Source organism: Hemicordylus capensis, chromosome 15, assembly GCF_027244095.1.
Source record: "Hemicordylus capensis ecotype Gifberg chromosome 15, rHemCap1.1.pri, whole genome shotgun sequence".
In the NCBI taxonomy this organism is placed as follows: domain Eukaryota; kingdom Metazoa; phylum Chordata; class Lepidosauria; order Squamata; family Cordylidae; genus Hemicordylus; species Hemicordylus capensis.
The window spans coordinates 1,932,438-1,948,991 of record NC_069671.1 but is presented as its reverse complement, the minus strand read 5'-3'; the positions used below and the strand labels follow the sequence as shown (position 1 = coordinate 1,948,991).

The window sequence follows — 16,554 nt, the reverse complement described above, 5'->3', positions numbered from 1 at the left end:
TCAATGCTGGCCAGCAAAAGGGAGGGAACCAGTTTTTCCCCTGCATGCAAGCATACAGAAGCTCTACAACTGAGCTACAGGCAGCCCCATCCCCTGAGGGAAAGATCTTGCAGTGCTCGCACACAGAGTCTCCCATTCAAATGCAAACCAGGGCCAACCCTGCTTAGCAAAGGGGACCATTCGTGCTTGCTGCCACAAGACCAGCTCTCCCTCAGACAGACCAAGAGACCAAACAGCTTGCATCGACAGGTAGAGCTGCACAAGTTCGGCCCTCCAGCTGACTACAACTCCCATCATCCTCAGCCATAGCGAGAGATGATGGGAGCTGGAGTCCAACATATGCAGGAGGGCCGAAGTTACACAGCCCTTGTCCACATTAACAATCTTCTTTTCTTTTTCTTCAAATGCCTCCTTACGCCGTGGTTCATTTTCAGTGCTAGGAAGGATAGCCCCACTCTTGGTTTTTTAAAAAAGGGAAAGGACCCAGGTATTTATTCCAATGACCCCCTTTATTCTCCGAAGCAGGGACGAAGAGAGGACCATCCTCATCATGGCAATGATGGTCCTGTTTCAGACCCGGCATCTTGGGGCTTCGGTTGCCATCACCCCCACTGGAGATTGGGCGGGACCAGCCATCCTCCGGGAGGCGGGGCCTGAAGAGATGGGGGGAGATCCTGAATGGGGGGCCAGCCAGGCGGATACTGGAACAGGGACTCTTCCTCAGAGAGGGTGCTAGGAAAACGAGAGGAACACAGGGTTGTTCATTCTTATCGATATTTAGGGAAAGGGAAAGTTGTGCTGTCGAGTCGGTGTCGACTCGTGGTGACCCCAGAGCCCTGTGGTTGCCTTTGGTAGAATACAGGAGGGGTTGACCATGGCCATCTTCCGTACAGTGTGAGATGATGATGCCTTTCAGCATCTTCCTAGATCACTGCTGCCCGACATACATGTTTCCCATAGTCTGGGAAACACATCAGGGGGGATTCGAACCGGCAGCCTCTGGCTTGCTAGCCAAGTCATTTCCCCACTGCACCATTAGGTGGCACCCCCAGGGGGTGCTGTGCTGGGTTTGGATAGGACCCGTTGCTCTCCCGCAACTAGATCTCCTTCCCCAGTGAGCTGCAGGATCCTACCCATGGTGGAACTGAAGGCAGCGGAGGTGGGGTTCTCAGATCGTCTCCCCTCCAAAGACTGACCAGACTGTGACCTTGCTTAGCTTCAGCAGGCCCACAACAGCCCTGAACATGACCGGAAGCTGCGAGATAGGGAGTCAGTCCCTTGGCCCATCTAGCTCTGGCGTGATGGCGAGAGCACCGTGGACGGGGCCCCCCAGACACACGTACCTGTCAGGCTGGGTGGTGCCAATCCGCTTGGACCTCTTCTCCAGCCAGTCCTCGATGGTCCCCGGCACCATCACCGCCCCGTCCGATGGTTGCTCAGTCGCTCTCCTCTCTTCTGTTTTTGAGAAGACGAGAAGGACCACCAGGTCAGCCCACAGCCCCTTCCACTCCCTCTCCATCCCCACCGCAGTTGTGCTCTAGCCGGCCCTCGCCTTTTGCTGGGATAATTCGGGCCGGGGGCAGACCTGCCTTCCCAGCTGCCCTGCAGCCGGACATCGGGCGCCTGCCTGGCCCCTTCGCAGCCTCTCTCCCGAGCCTAGAGTCCTTCGCCCACCTTGGCAGAGAGGCCCAGATACCTTTCCAAAGATCTGGCCCTCTGCCCTGGCTGGGCCCGCGGCATTGGCATGGCCCGGGAGGACGGCCAGGGGGGTCGTAGCAGTGCCTAGGTGGGGAGAAGCCAGCAATGGCTCCCCGGACCACCACCGCCACTTTCCACGCCAAGTTCCGAGCGCGGCCCGGACCGCGACGTCTCAAATTCTGGCCCTCCAGATTGGAGCCGGGCTGTTCTCCAAGCACAGAGCGGATGCACATGCCCTGGCAAGCAGAGGAGGCCCTCGTGGGAGCTTCTGTGAACGCTCCAGTGAGAGAAGAAAGCACTGAGCGCACACCGGGGGCCAGAGGGCTCCTCTTGCACTCTCACAACAGAAGAATCTGGGATCGTCCAGGGCGATCCAAGAGAGGGTACTAGTAGCCGTAGGGGTGTCTAAAAGGCTCCTGGGGCTGCTCAGAGCATCCCTGCCTCCCCACACTGCAGCACGGCAGCCTCCCTTCTGAGGAGCGCCAGCTTGACGCATCCTCAGCGATGTGTCCGCTGCAGAAGGGGAAGGAGGCGGGTGAAGACCCTCCTCCGCCACTCCCGATTGGCTGGCAACGTGCTAAAGCTCAGCGTGCCCCTCCCCTCGGCCTGACTGACAGGCCGCAGAAAATCAGCACCGAGTTCTCCCATGGAAATTAATGGGACAAGTAAACTTGTCCCATTCATTTCAGTAAGCCTGCTTATGAGTAACTTTGTGCGGATGAGGGTGAGGAGAGCTGGTCTGGTGGTAGCAAGCCTGACTTGTCCCCTTAAATAAGCAGGGTCCGCCCCGGTTGCATATGAATGGGAGGCTAGAAGTGTGAGCACTGTAAGATATTAAATATGTTAATGATATAAATATGTAAGATATAAATATGTTAAATAAATAAATAAATTCCCCTTAGGAGATGGGGCCACTCTGGGAAGAGCAGAAGGCTCCAAGTTCCCTGCCCGGCATCTGCAAGAAAGGGCTGAGAGAGACTCCTGCCTGCAGCCTTGGAGAAGCCGCTGCCAGTCTGGGCAGACAATACTGAGCAAGATAGACCAAGGGTCTGACTCAGTATTTGGCAGCTTCCCATAGATGTGAGCCAGTGACGGATGTTAGCTGTTCTCCCTGTCAGACTCAAATTTTTGTTTCTCTATATAAATATGTACACACACACAAAATTTTAAATATTAGTTATTATGAGATGAGCTACTCCGATCACTAGCTTTCACCCAGATTAAGTTACTTGTAAGCAGTCTTACTGACATTAATGGGACAAATACACTTTTGAATGCACTCCAAAATAAGAGCTTCTCGCTCTCTGGCTGTTTTTAAAAAGGCCCTTAAGACACACCTCAGGCTTTTGGTTAATTAATCCTAAATTGCTTGTTTTACATCATAAAACCCTTTCAGTCATTTTTGTTGTATTTTAAATTGTGGGCACCACCTAGGGATACACATACCAGACGGTATATAAATAAAGGGGAAAAACAGATCTCAGTGGGAGGCCTCATGAATAACTTCATCTGGATGTAACCCAGTGGAGTAGCCTCACTGTAACTTTTAAGTGCATTCTGGCACATTTATGTCTTACGGTATTTGAGACCTGCTGGGGGCCGAAGCCCCCTGCTGTGTCCTCAGTTACAGGACTGAACGGCCAATGGTTTCGCACCCCCCTCGTCCAACAGCAGGCAGGGAGACGTGGCGGCAGCAAAGCTGGCTGGAACGGGCCGGAAAGGCCACAAATCTCGCCTTGTTGACCGTCTTCAAGAGAAGGCCAGTTTTATGGCCCCATGTATCAGCGCTGGCTGGGGAATGTTCCTGCACGTTGGCGTTAACAGCACAATCACCGCTCTGAAGGCAGAATAAGGCAGGGACAACCGGAGCTCTTTTGCAGCCCACTGGAAACTTTCCATCGAGCAAAACGAGAGCACGGATCCCTTGGGGGTCCTTGAAGGCAAAGGGAAGGGGCAGGGCAGAGGGTTCCCTGGTTGCGAGAGGCAGCCGGTCCCGGGCAGAGGGTCCCTGCGTCTCTCCAGGCTGCCTCCTCCTCCCAGCTGGCTGTCCTAAACCCTGCGGGGCCCCATGGCACGCTTTTAAGGACAATGTGTGAAATGAGCACCATGATGACCAGCAGCCCAGCGGAGTGAAGGATCACAACAAGCTTGTGGTAGTCACCAATATTAACGAGCTGACAAAAGCAGGGCACACAATGGAAGCAGCTTTGCAGCCGGGCTGCGGGGAGGAGCTGAGCACACACAGGCAGCCTTCGCTGGTAGCAATAGCAATAGCAATAGCACTTACATTTATATACCGCTCTATAGCTGGAAGCTCTCTAAGCGGTTTACAATGATTTTAGCATATTGCCCCCCAACATTCTGGGTACTCATTTTACCGACCTCGGAAGGATGGAAGGCTGAGTCAACCTTGAGCCCCTGGTCAGGATCGAACTTGCAACCTTCTGGTTACAGGGCGGCAGTTTTACCACTGTGCCACCAGGGGTAGGGCTGGATTGAACCTTCTTGACATCCTGGGGTCTTGGAATAAGGCAGTGGGCGGGAAAAGGAAGGGTTCGCAACCACTCAGACCAGTGGTTCCCCTCACTGGGATTCCCAGCGGTTGCTGACTGCAACTCTCATCACCCCCAGCTGCAATGGCCTTTGGATGGGGATGATGGGAGTTGTAGTCAACAACTGCTGGGAATCCCTGTGGCAGGGAGCATTGGTTCAGACCTCCAAAGCGGAGGCAGGCAACCTTGGCTCGCCAGCGGTTGCTGGACTACAACTCCCATCATCCTTGTCCACAAAGCTTTGATTTCCACCTCAGACCCATCCCTATGCCGTTCTCTATAGAGAACTTTTGCACACAACAAGTTCTGCAGCTGTGGGTGTCCTCCTCTGAACCTGTCCAAGGATGGCGAGGGGTCTGGAAAGCTCTGGGGAACTGTTGAAGGAGCTGGGTCTGTTTAGCCTGGAGAAGAGAAGACCAAGGGCGATACGGCAGCCGCCTTCAAGTATCTGAAGGGATGGCGGACTTGTCCTCTGTTGTACCTGAGCCAGCACTGTGATGCAACTGCCAAAAGGGTGAATACAATCCTAGGCTGCATTGACCACGACAGAGTGTCCAGACCACAAGAACGAACCGTTCCACTGTATTCTGCACTGGTCAGACCTCAGGGGAAGGGGAGAGGGCCACACTGAGATGGGGGTCAGACTAGAAGACCACCGAGGTCCCTTCCCACTCTAAGATTGCACAGTGCCATGTCCCTTCCTCCAACTCCTTCTGACTGCCAGATTCTGAACTCCTGCGCTCTGTCTGAATGGCCCCCCCGGCCATGAAACCCCACACACACACCGCCTCACTCAGACCTTTCATTCTTACCAGAAGGAAAGCACAGAGAATTTCAGTTGACACTACTCCCAGCATAGGCGAGTCAACAGAGACACCGCCTGGGCTTCGGGCTTCTCTGCCGTGGAGTTGCTTTAATGAAAAAAGATTTCGATTTGGAGAATGAAAGGGAGGAGAGGGAGCTGGGCAGGGTCTCCCGCCGGAGGGGTCTCCCACGCCAGCCAATTCGATGCCTGGCTTCCACCCAACCCATTTAACCTCTGCCAATAATCAATAGCCGCGTAACCGGCGAACGAACCTGACAGGAGCGGGAACAGCTGGCCAGACCTCCCTGCCTCCCCAGACCGCCCCACCTCTCCGCGGAGGGCCTGCATCTCCAGACGCCAATCACAGCCCCGGCTTCCGAATGCCGCACAAACAGCACACAGGGCAGGCTGGGTATTGCAAGCCCCGTATTGGGAAGGAGAGAGGAACACACAGCCTTGAAGCCAGACTACACACAATGCAAGAGATACCAGCCAACGGCACTGTATCTTTATACAGCCCTCTTCCAAAAAAAATTTAAAAGAAAGAAAAATTTCATTTTTAAAAAGAAAGGCAGGATTCCAGAAACGGAATGCCCCAGTCCACCTGCTGGGTAAATACAGGGCCAGGTGAAGGGTCGGAGATGTAGATCCCCCTGCTGTTCTCAGCTCTCACCCGGAGCTGGGGGGGTGCTTCTTACTGCCCCCAGTGGCAGGACTGGTTTCGTGGCCAAAGGCTCAGCGTCTTCTTGAGCAGGCCTCTCCAATGGGGCGGCAACTCTTATATGATTTTAATCACGGTTTGGGCCACCCCTTCTGAACAGAATTTCCAGGCCGGCATACAGGACAGTAAGACACGTTATGAGATCAGTCTAAAAACTAGGGACCAGCGGCCCCTGGGGAGCGGCACAGATGGGCGACTGGCAAAATCTGCCCCCTGCTCCTGCCCCCCCCCCACACACACACCCCGCAGCCAGGGCTCACCTTGCACCTGCGAACTCAGCTTCTCCAGATCCTTCTCAGTCATGTGGGAGAACCTGCAGTTGGAGCCAAAATCACACTGGCCTGCAAGGAAATCCAAGGGAGGATATCAAGGGAGACGGCCAGAAGGCAATGGGTCACTTTCCGCCCAACCTGCCATCACGTTCAATGGGGCACCATCGCCCTGGGCACAGAACGCTGCTTCGAACACAGAACCAAGAGAACAGCAGCCACATTACTCGGCTGCAGCAAAAACAAGAGCGCCTGATGGCAGCTGCAAGGCTGACCTGTTCGCATTTAAGATGCTACAAGACTCTTGTTCTTGCCAGGATAGATCTATGACTGTTGTTAGCATTCGACGGAGCAGGTTTCTAGCCCTTATGGACAGAGAGAAAAGCTTGAGAAACCACGTAGGGAATTGCTGTTGAATGCTAAGAAACTAGATTGTGAGCCCTTTGGGGACAGGGATCTATCTTATTTATTTATCTTTCTATGCAAACTGCTTTGGAAACTTTTGTTGAAAAGTGGAATATAAATATTTGCTGCTGCTGTTGTTGTTGAAACTATAAAGGTCTGGAAGACACGGTTTCTTTACTCTGTTTACAGGTGAATACATAAATATATATAAACCAAGAATAGAGGAAGCTGCCTTCTACTGAGTCAGACCCTTGGTCCATCTAGCTCAGTATTGTCTACACTGACTGGCAGCGGCTTCTCCGAGGTGGCAGGCAGGAGTCTCTCTCAGCCCTTTCTTGGAGATGCTCCCAGAAATTAAACCTGGGACTTTCTGCATGCAAATGTTCTTCCACTGAGCTATGGCCCCTTCCCCTAAGGGGGATCTCGTAGAGTGCTCAAATGTAGTCTCCCATCCAAATGCAAACCAAGACAGAACCTATTTGGCAAATGGGAAAATTTGACAATGGCACAACTTTTCCTTTGGAGCTGCTGCAGGGAACTCCCACCTGTCTGCAAGAACTTCCGGCAAGGCTTCTTGGTCTGCTCCTCCTGCAGCATGGCTGCGGCATCTGTGGGAGACACAAAAAAGAAACCGAGAGGGTTGGGGAGGAGATCAGGAGCCTCTCCTGCCCAAAGTGAGGCCAGCTTGTACCACCCTGCTGCGTGCTGCGTGCTGAGCAAAGAGGCACCTTGGAAAGTGGCCGTTCTCTATATCTTTACGTCTAGCAGGAGGAGAGCAACTGGCCCTATCTGACCCCAGCACAGCATCCCTCCAGTGGCTGTTGCTGGCGTCTATCTGATGTTTCTTTTTAGACTGTGAGCCCTTTGGGGGGCAGAAAACTGTCATGTATTTATTATTCATTTTTCTATTTAACCACTTTGAGAACTGCTGCTGAAAAGTGACATCTACATATTTGTATTATTATTACTAATAATAATAATAATGGCACAATAACAGCAGCCAGCTCCCACAAGAACCAGAACTAGGCCAGCAATGAGCAACCATTTCGCTCAGAAAATCAGAGCAGCTGCCCAGGAACAGAAACTCTGTGTCACGGGTAGGCAAGCTGGGCTCTTCAGCAGTTGCTGAATACAACTCCCATCATTCCCACCCACAATAAACTGTAGCCATGGATGATGGGAGCTGTAGTTCAACCATTAATTGGTGAGCCAAAGTCAGCTCCCTCAGTCTGTGTTTTGTTCATTCTGGATGTACTCGCTGCAGCCTGCTCACTTTTTGCCTGCCTTGCACGGGAAGCTGCTGTCTGCTAAGTCAGCCCCTCGGTCCATCTAGCTCAGAATAGTCTACACTGACTGGCAGCAGCTCTTCCAAGGTTGCAGGCAGGAGTCTCTCTCAGCCAGGGGAGAGGGGGCCCGTGTTCGTCCCTCTTTCTGGTGGCCCCTTGAAGTGAGGGAGGTAACGGAGGGAGGGAGGGGTAGAGCTGGGGGGCCCTCTGGAGCTGGGGGGCATGAGGTCTTTGAACCCATCTGCTTAACTATTGCTGCAGCCCTGCTCTCAGCCCTATCTGGAGATGCTGCCAGGGAGGGAACCTGGGACCTCCTGCATGCAAGGAGGCAGGTGCTCTTCCCAGGGCAGTCCCATCCCCCAAGTTACAGTGCTCACATTAGTCTCCCATCCAAATGTAAACCAATGCTGACCCTGCTTAGTAAAGGGGACCCAGCCGCTCTGGGAAGAGCCCCCGCCTGCTTGCATTCAGAAGGCTCCGAGTTCCCTCCCTGGCAGCATCGCCAAGATAGGCCTGAGAGCAACTCCAGCCTGAAACCTTGGAGAAGCTGCTGCCAGTCTGGGTAGACAATGCTGAGCTAGATGGACCAGTGGTCTGACTCTGTAGAAGGCAGCTTCCTGTGTTCCTAATTCATACTTGCTACCAGTATTCTCTCTAATTTTTTTCATCTGTGTGTGGAATGAGTTTTGTTCTGGGTGGAAGTATCAAGACAGTGTGTGCACGCATGTGAATTCAGAGGGGGGCTTTCCCAATTCAACCTGAGCAGACATCAAAAAATGTGTGAGCATGCACACATCTTGCTACCACTGCTTGCTACCACAAGACCAGCTCTTCTCCCATAGGAACATAAGAAGCTGCCACATACCGAGTCAGACTCTTGGTCCATCTCGCTCAGCATTGTCTACCCAGACTGGCAGCGGCTTCTGCAAGGTTGCAGGCAGGAGTCTCTCTCAGCCCTATCTTGGAGATGCTGCCAGGGAGGGAACTTGGGAGCCTAGATGCTCTTCCCAGAGTGGCTCCATCCCCTAAGGAGAATATCTTACAGAGCTCACACTTCTTGTCTCCCTTTCGTATGCAACTAGGGCGGACCCTGCTTAGCTAAGGGGACAAGTCAGGCTGGCTACCACAGGACCAGCTCTCTGATTGAGGTGAGAAAGCCAGTTTCCTCTGAAGGACAACCATCTCTCGCAGCCTCCCAGCCAGAGCTCGCCATCTGCAGCCCTGACCCCAAGGGCCACGCGAGCAGCTTCCACAAGCCCAGCAGGCTTTCCGAGGCACACACACCCTTTGGAAAGCAGCCTGCCCCACGCTGCATGGCCAGCCGCTCTTGGAGCCTGAAGAGGTCTGTGGATGATCCCCCGACACAGCCTGAAGCCCTGAGATGCAGGCAGCAGTGCACGTCTGCGCCCAAGGGGCACTTTGCACCCTGACCACTGCGGCAGGGGGTGATGGGTGTTGTAGTCCCACAGTCACTGGAGAGCTTTAGGTTGGCTGCCCTGAGCTGGATGGATAAAGGGACGAGACAGAAGGGATCCCCACACACACACTACGCTCCCCACTTCTTGCTCCAGGGAAGGGAAACAGCCGCCTACCGCGAAAGAGGTCGTACCAGACCTTCCTGGCCCTCAGGTGCTGCACTCCGTTCAGGTGCTTCTTCCGGTTGTGGAGGTTGTCCTGGAAGGAGCGGTCGCAGTAATCGCAGAAGTAGCGCTTCCCCATCTAGGGTTCCTCGAGGAGAAGAGCAAGAGGAGCAGGTCAGGGAGAGGAGACCAAAGAAGGGCTCCCTCCACCATCACCACTACTCAGGGTGGCAGAGTCACAACAGTTGGGCATCCGCCCAGGAAGGAAGCCCAGGGGAGAAGCTGGCCCCGGGACAAAGTTGCTCCAAAGAGGCCGGGACAAAGCGGGAGAGGTTGCTCCAAAGGGGGAGAGGTTGCTTAAGACGTTCCTTAAGGGCTCCCGTGCCTGGCTCTTAATTTGTTTTATTTATTATTATTTATTCAATTTCTATACCGCCCTTCCAAAAATGTCTCAAGGCAGTTTACACAGAGAAATAACAAATAAATAAAGATGGACCCCTGTCCTGAAAGGGCTCGCAATCTAAAAAGAAACATAAGACAGACCCCAGCAACAGCCACTGGAGGGCTGCTGTGCTGGGGGTGGAGAGGGCCAGTTACTCTCCCCTGCTAAATAAAAGAGAATCACCTCATTAAAAGGTGCCTCTTTGCCAAGTCAGCCGGGGTTCAGAGGTTCCTGAAGAGGCTGCTCCAAAGAGGCCAGGACAAAGTTGCTCCAAAGTTTCAGGCAGGAGTCCTTCCCAGGCCTACCTGGGGATGCTGCCGGAGAGGGAACCTGGGACCCTCTGCATGCAAGCAGGCAGGGAGGTGCTCTTCCCAGAGCAGCTCCATGATCCCCACAGAGGAATATCTTCCAGTGCTGCCATGTAGTCTCCCATTCAAATGCAAACCAGGGTGGGCCCTCTTAGCAAAGGGGACCACCCATGCTTGCTACCATAAGACCAGCTCTCCTTTCCCCTACTGGCAACCTATTTCTGCAGGGGGCAAAGAGGAGGGCTAGTTTCCCATGGCCACTGCCGAGGACCTGGTGAGTGAGCAACCCCAGTAAGACCTTGATAGCATTGGCCCAGTGCAGGTTGGACTTGTGGTGGACTGGGGGGAGGACACCACCGTTTCAGGTCAGATGCACAGGACCTCTTCAGCGGCACCTGCCATCCCAGATCTCACTCTCGTGGGAAAGCTAATATCATCTGCCTCAAAGCCTGACCTTACTGTGATGAACCAACTTTGAGAACTGACACGGCTAAAAGGCAGCATACAGGTCTGGTGAGATTAAAGACCAAGGAACACATACACCCTCACCCATACATTTCTATAACCCTTTACTGGTCAATGGCCGAATAAACTTATCTTATCTTTCTACAACCCTCATCAGAATTCCATCTCCCCACCCCACCGCCTGCCCCTCCATGCACAGCCCCAGATTTCTGCTGGAGGCACATAGCTAACACTAGCACCTCTTGCGGGCAAAGATCTGTGCTTTTAGAAGGAGAGACCCATAGAAGGGCTGTTGCCATCTTCATAGTCCGGCTGCTTGTGCTCAGCATAGGACAGGGTATTATTTCCCCCCTCTCGGTCCTGCAGCGGAGTTCTGGGAATTTTGCTTAATGGATCTGCAAAGGCGGCCCCGACTATGCTGTAAGTGTAGAGCAGCCAGATGCAAAGAGGGGGAAACAACACTCCCCTGTGTTTATGCGGGGGTTACAATGAAATCCAAGCAAGCCTTGGAGAAAAGTCCTGGCTGCTGCTTTTGCTACAGACGGTCCTCCTCCTCAGGACTGAGCCAGAAGAAACCCGCGACGAGCCACTCACCTGCCTGCTACAGCAGAGGCAACATCACCTACTGGCCAAGACGCCCACCTTCGGCTACCTGGAGCGCGACCGCTTATCCACCCCCAGACTACGACTCCCAGCCGGCTCAGCGCTCGCGAGTCATGTGGGCGCAGCAATGGCGGCGGGCCTCCTGGGTAGTGTAGTCCGGATCTTGGGGGCGAGGGCGGGGACGTTGGTCACACTGAGGGCCCTGGTCTTGGAGGCGTAAAACTCCGAAACCCAGGATCCCTGGCGAAAGGACTTCGTGACCCATAATGCTCGGCGGCGGGTGGAGATAAAGTTGGGGGCGCGCATGCGCGCTGCGGAGAAGAGGCTTCAAGATGGCGTTTGTTCGGCAAGTGTACTCGGTTCTTTTCCGCCGCACTTCCACCTTCGCTCTCACGATCGTGGTGGGTACCTTGATCTTCGAGCGGGCCTTTGACCAGGGCGCGGACGCTCTCTTTGACCATCTCAACAAGGGGGTAAGTCGGGCCCGGTTGCGAGCGGAGGCCGGAGCTGGGGCCTCGCGTAGAAAGCGGGCGGGGCAAGCTGAAGGTCAAGTGGGGCCCTGAAGTACGCGAGGTCCCGGTTTGGGGCCTACGACACTTCTTCCCCACCCCCTATAAAGAAGACGGGAGCCTTGGTTCTTTCGGTGTGTCTTGGGGGTCTGTTCGGGGGTAGGAGGAGGCTCGATCCCGACGGGTTACCCGTTTAGCAGCCCGACTGACCGCCCGAAGTGGCGCATGCGTATTTGAAAGCATGAAGCTCAGGGGACCTTGCCCTTCTACTGGCAAACGATGGTCTCATTGCTCCCGACTACTGGCGGTGAACAACTTGCATGTGTGGCATTAACAAAAGATGGGTGGTCAACAGTGTTCCCTCTAGCAGGGATTCCCAGCTTTTGACTACAACTCCCATAATCTCCATGCAAAGGCTGTTGCAGCTGGGGATGCTGGGAGTTGTAGTCAACATCATCTGGGAATCCCTGTTCGAGGGAAGACAGGTGGTTAGCCATCTCCCTGTAACCCATTCTGATGTTTTGTTTCCCCGTATTCCCCCTGGCTTGTGCTTTGTTTTCCTTTCCCCCATCTGGAGTAGATCCACCCCATTTAACTAAACTGACTCTGTAGTTCTCTGTACTAAGAGAGCCTGGGTCCAGGGTCCCCTCTAACAAAGATTCCCAGATGTTGTGGACCACAACTCCCATCACCCAAGAGCCACTGCAGCTGGGGATTCTGGGAGTTGTAGTCAACAACATCTGAGAATCCCTGTTAGAGGGAACACCGTGAAACACTGTGGTGGTGGAAATCTGTAAGAACTCTCAGTAGCCCCAGCTGCTGGGTTTCCTGCGTTCTTTGGGGAGAGCTGTGATAGTTCAACTGTGTATGCAGCTAGTCCGCTTGCATGTAGCTAAATGTTGAGTGTCATCCTTGTGGGTTCTGCACCGTGTCCTAAGAGGTGTACATACTCACTCTTCCCATTCTAAGACTTTAGAGCTGAGAAGCTGTCTGCATTTGTTCCTAAGCTCTAGTTCCATTCCTGTTTGTGATTTATAGTGGTGTACTCTGGTTTCTTCTCCTCCTCCACACCCCCGTTGCATGAATTTTACTACTTATAATAGTAGTTAGCCACCTAACGGCGCAGCGGGAAAATGACTTGACTGGCAAGCCAGAGGTTGCTGGTTCGAATCCCCGCTGGTGTGTTTTCCAGACTATGGGAGTATGGGCAGCAGTGATATAGGAAGGTGCTGAAAGGCATCATCTCAGACTGCATGGGAGATGGCCATGGTCAACCCCTCCTGTATTCTACCAAAGGCAACCACAGGGCTCTGTGGGTGCCAGGAGTCGACACTGATGCGACGGCACCCTTTACCTTTAATAGTAGTTATGAAACCAGTAGCGCAGAAGTGGATTTCTGCTGGAGGCACATAGCTAACACTAGCACCTCTTGTGGGCAGAGGTCTGTGCTTTTAGAAGGAGAGACCCATAGAAAGGGCTGTTGCCATCTTCATAGGCCGGCAAAGCTCATCCACTGGACTTCTCACAGTATCAAGGCGAGGAGTCTTAATCTATCTGTGTAGACAGTTACACTAGGTAAGCCTTACACCTGAGTTAGGAAGACTGTATTGATCCTAAACAAGATGAGAATGGTGAAGAAACTCTTTAAAAAATAGTTGAAAGAGCCAGTCGACAAGCAGTAGTATCAGTAAAATGAGGTATGTAGCAGAGGTTCTCCAACTGTGCTCTCAAACTCAGAACCATAGTCTGCAGCAGTGAACTCATCTCCTGAGCTTTACTAATGGTGGAGGAGCGGAGTGACTATCGGTGGACTGACACTCCTATCATCCCCAGGCAAAGGCCTTCACAGTTGGGGATGATGGGAATCATAGTCAGCAACATCTGGAAATCCCTGTCAGAGGCAACACTGCTCCTGATCCCTTAAAGTTGCTTGAGGTCTCCAGGGAGTCGTGACCCAGTGTCTGAGAACCTCTGGTTTTAGGAGGTCTCGGTATCAAAGTTTGAGTGTATCGACTTTAAGAGAGTGATTCCGTCTATTTGCTATAAAAGCTTACTGCTTAGAAAGCAGGGGGGCAGCTTGTCTCTCTCTCTCTTCTCCTCACCTGTATTTGAAATGATCCCGAAGTGTTGTGTAGTTTTGTGCTTGGCAAAATGTCCGAACTATTCCAGGGGCTGTAACTGGTGACCTCTGCTGGGCTGCAATAGCCTGTTCAGCTTCAAGCAGGCATTCCTGGAACCCTTAGATAAGCGAGTATCTTGTTTCTTTGCTTTGCAGAAGCTGTGGAAGCACATTAAGCACAAGTATGAGACTGAAGAATGAAGGAAGCTGAAGCCCAGAGATGCTGGACTCCCTGCCATATCTTCAGTACACGTCCTTCTTCCTGACCACGAACGGTTAAGGTGGCCGTTTGAGCCAAAGTGTGCATCATGGATGGGAAAAAAGCTCCCTGGACTTATGGGCCTCTTATGCTGAAATGTGGCTGAATAAAATACATTCACAGATGTGTACGTTCTGTCCTTCAGATCTTCCATTAGCTTCCCCTAAGCAGCTCCACCACCACCTAATCGAGGCAGTACATCCAATCTGTGTTCTAGGTAAAATAGGTTTGCTTCTGCTAGAAATCTGGAGGCATTTGGCTTCAGGCACTGCTCTAGCTTCTGCTTAGTAGATATACTTGCCTTTCTCTTCAGGCTAGTATTCAGACAGCAGGAGAGGAATCTCAAGGAGGTGGCTATAGTTGTTAGCCAAGATACTCTGCCCACTCAAGCCTCAGCTTTTACTGAATTAATGGGGCTGTTCAGAGCCAGCTGTAAGTCAATATCCTTGCAGTCTAATGTCCTTAAGTGTGGTGGTGAACTTCTAAAGCAGGTACATATATACTTCTGGTTCCAGGGGACTTTGAGCTTTAATGAAAATGTTGGGCTGAGCTAGTTTGGGGGAAAGATCGGTGGTGGTGGTGGAGGAATCTACTGGGAAGGTGTAGGGAACACTGAGTGCTGAAAAGTCACACACTAATGAAATTGATAATCTCCACTGCTTTATGGAGTTTGAAACGGATGGCCAGGAAATCACATGCTCATCCCAAGAGACTGAAGGTCGGGAAATTTAGGACTGACAAAAGGAAATGCTTTTTCACACAGCCCATCACTAATCTATGGAATTCCATGGGATATTGTCTAAGGGCCTAGACAAATTCCTAGAGGACAGGTCTAGCCATGGCTACTAGTCCTGATGCCTCTGAGTCCCAGGAGCAGGAGAGGGGGGCATACCTTTGGCTCCTGCTTGTGGGCTTCCCAGAGGAACCTGGTGGGCCACTGGAAACCAGGATGCTGGACTAGATAGGCCTTGGGCCTGATCCAGCCATGTTCTCATGTAAGTGTCCATTAAGTCAAGATAGAAAGCCATTTAAGTTTGGAGCTTTGATGGTCTCTGTCCAGTGCCAGGAGTTTCTACATGCCCTGCATCTAGACCGGAACGTAGGGAAGGAGGCCTCCCCTCCCACTGCATAGAGGAGAGAGTCGTTTCCAAATGCAGGGAGTTTAAACGCCCAGCTCTTGCAGCTGACGTGCCCTACAACAGTGTACCAGAATGGTAAAGAAAACCAGTGGTGGTGTTTTTTTAAAATAAACATGCAGTGGCACAACCCCTGCAGAAGGAAAGGAAGAAAACCACTTGTCAGGAATATACATTCCTAATCCAAGTGTGCTCTGATGGGGGTGGTGGTGGTTGGGAAATGCTGAGCCAGAGGCCTCCGAGGTCCCTTCCAACTCTGGCGTTCAGTGAGGTGAGCCACATTCACAGAGGTCCATCAGTGGTGATTAGGCAGGAGAGTTAAAATAGCACCTCCCTCTCCAGGGGCAGTATACCCTTGTGTGCCAGCCACCGGAGGTAAATGAGATGGCAGAAACGCCTGACCGGAAGCTGATGGTAGGAGAAGGCTCGGCTAGGTGAATGTGGGCTGACGCAGCAAAGCCATGATGCTCTTCCCCGTACGGCGGGGGGCGAGAGCAGCACAAACATAGCCAGAGTCCCAGGGTGGGAAGGGCAAAGTGTGAGAAAGGAACTCCACACTGCAACTGCTGCGGTTTTCTGTAATGAGGTTCTGCCGTTACAAGCGGAATCGCGCTGCTAGGCAGCGGCAGTCTCTTGGGAGAGGAGCCTTGCACCTGGCCCCTCCAGTTCTTCAGGAGGGGATCATGCCCTTGTTGCGTTTCCGGTCGGCCATGGCTCGCCGGTTGTGATTCCCCCGGCTCCCTTTGCTGGCTTCTTTCTTCCTGCGTTCCTGCGCCGTCTCTCGGCTCTGCCCGTGCCCCTTGGCCGCGCCCACGACTGCTGCCGCGTGGTCTGGCTTGTGCCTGGAGGAGGGGAGGGGGAAAGGACCTGCGTAACAAGGTCAACGAGACAGAGGAGGCTTCGTAGAGGGCCAGGTCAGATGCAGGTGACCGGGGGTGGAGGTGGCGTGCTGGGCCTGACACAGTCAACGTGAAATAAATCACCAGGGCAGGATGGCGGATGTGCAAAAGCCCTTTAAGAACTCCAATGTGAACACGCTGATCTTTAAAAAAAAAATAAAACGCCACCTGCCACAACAATTGGCCTGCTCACCAGAGGGCAGGCAAGGCAGCACCAGTTTTAGGAGGTGGGGGTGTAACTAGGCCCCGTATCTAGAGGAGCAGGCCCTCCTGGGGTGGATGCCACAGCATGCAGACAGGAGCACCTGCTGCAGGTAGGAAAGACGGATTGTGTGGGGCTAGACTCTAGAGGGTGCAAAAAACGAGGCCAGTTTCAGCTCAGGCAACAAGGCCTGGAGCAGTTATTTTTAAAACTATTTGATTCTTAGGAGCCATTTAAAAAAAAAAAAGTACCATTCCCACAGTTGAGAATCCCTGGTGTTCCACAGAATCCCACAG

General features: G+C 52.9%; 3 protein-coding genes across 4 annotated transcripts in view; 1 reads left to right on the top strand and 2 right to left on the bottom strand.

Annotated features, from left to right (window-relative positions):
- Window positions 1–490: 490 nt before the first annotated feature.
- Window positions 491–11,328, bottom strand: ZMAT5 (zinc finger matrin-type 5). 2 transcript variants are annotated; one of them, XM_053280080.1, is made up of 6 exons: window positions 11,126–11,328; window positions 9,329–9,464; window positions 6,996–7,058; window positions 6,037–6,117; window positions 1,344–1,455; window positions 491–732 (listed from the first exon to the last, which is right to left on the bottom strand). In XM_053280080.1, exons 2-6 carry the CDS (start codon window positions 9,453–9,455, stop codon window positions 603–605), a joined length of 513 nt encoding a protein of 170 aa, XP_053136055.1. In that variant the 5' UTR covers window positions 9,456–9,464; window positions 11,126–11,328; the 3' UTR covers window positions 491–602. The 2 variants fall into 2 exon arrangements, with proteins under 2 accessions (XP_053136055.1, XP_053136056.1); XM_053280081.1 differs by having other exon boundaries at window positions 9,329–9,455.
- A 78-nt stretch (window positions 11,329–11,406) lies between these two features.
- LOC128338110 (cytochrome b-c1 complex subunit 9) lies at window positions 11,407–14,145 on the top strand. The gene is made up of 2 exons (XM_053280083.1): window positions 11,407–11,607; window positions 13,919–14,145. The coding sequence occupies exons 1-2, from the start codon at window positions 11,467–11,469 to the stop codon at window positions 13,961–13,963; spliced, it is 186 nt and encodes a 61-aa protein (XP_053136058.1). The 5' UTR covers window positions 11,407–11,466; the 3' UTR covers window positions 13,964–14,145.
- Window positions 14,146–15,721: 1,576 nt separating this feature from the next.
- The window catches only part of ASCC2 (activating signal cointegrator 1 complex subunit 2), a 31,726-nt gene continuing 30,893 nt past the window's right edge, over window positions 15,722–16,554 (bottom strand). The window contains exon 19 of the mRNA XM_053280061.1: window positions 15,722–15,999. Coding sequence (XP_053136036.1) covers window positions 15,828–15,999 — 172 coding nt within the window. The 3' untranslated portion in view covers window positions 15,722–15,827. The remainder of the gene's footprint in view (window positions 16,000–16,554) is intronic.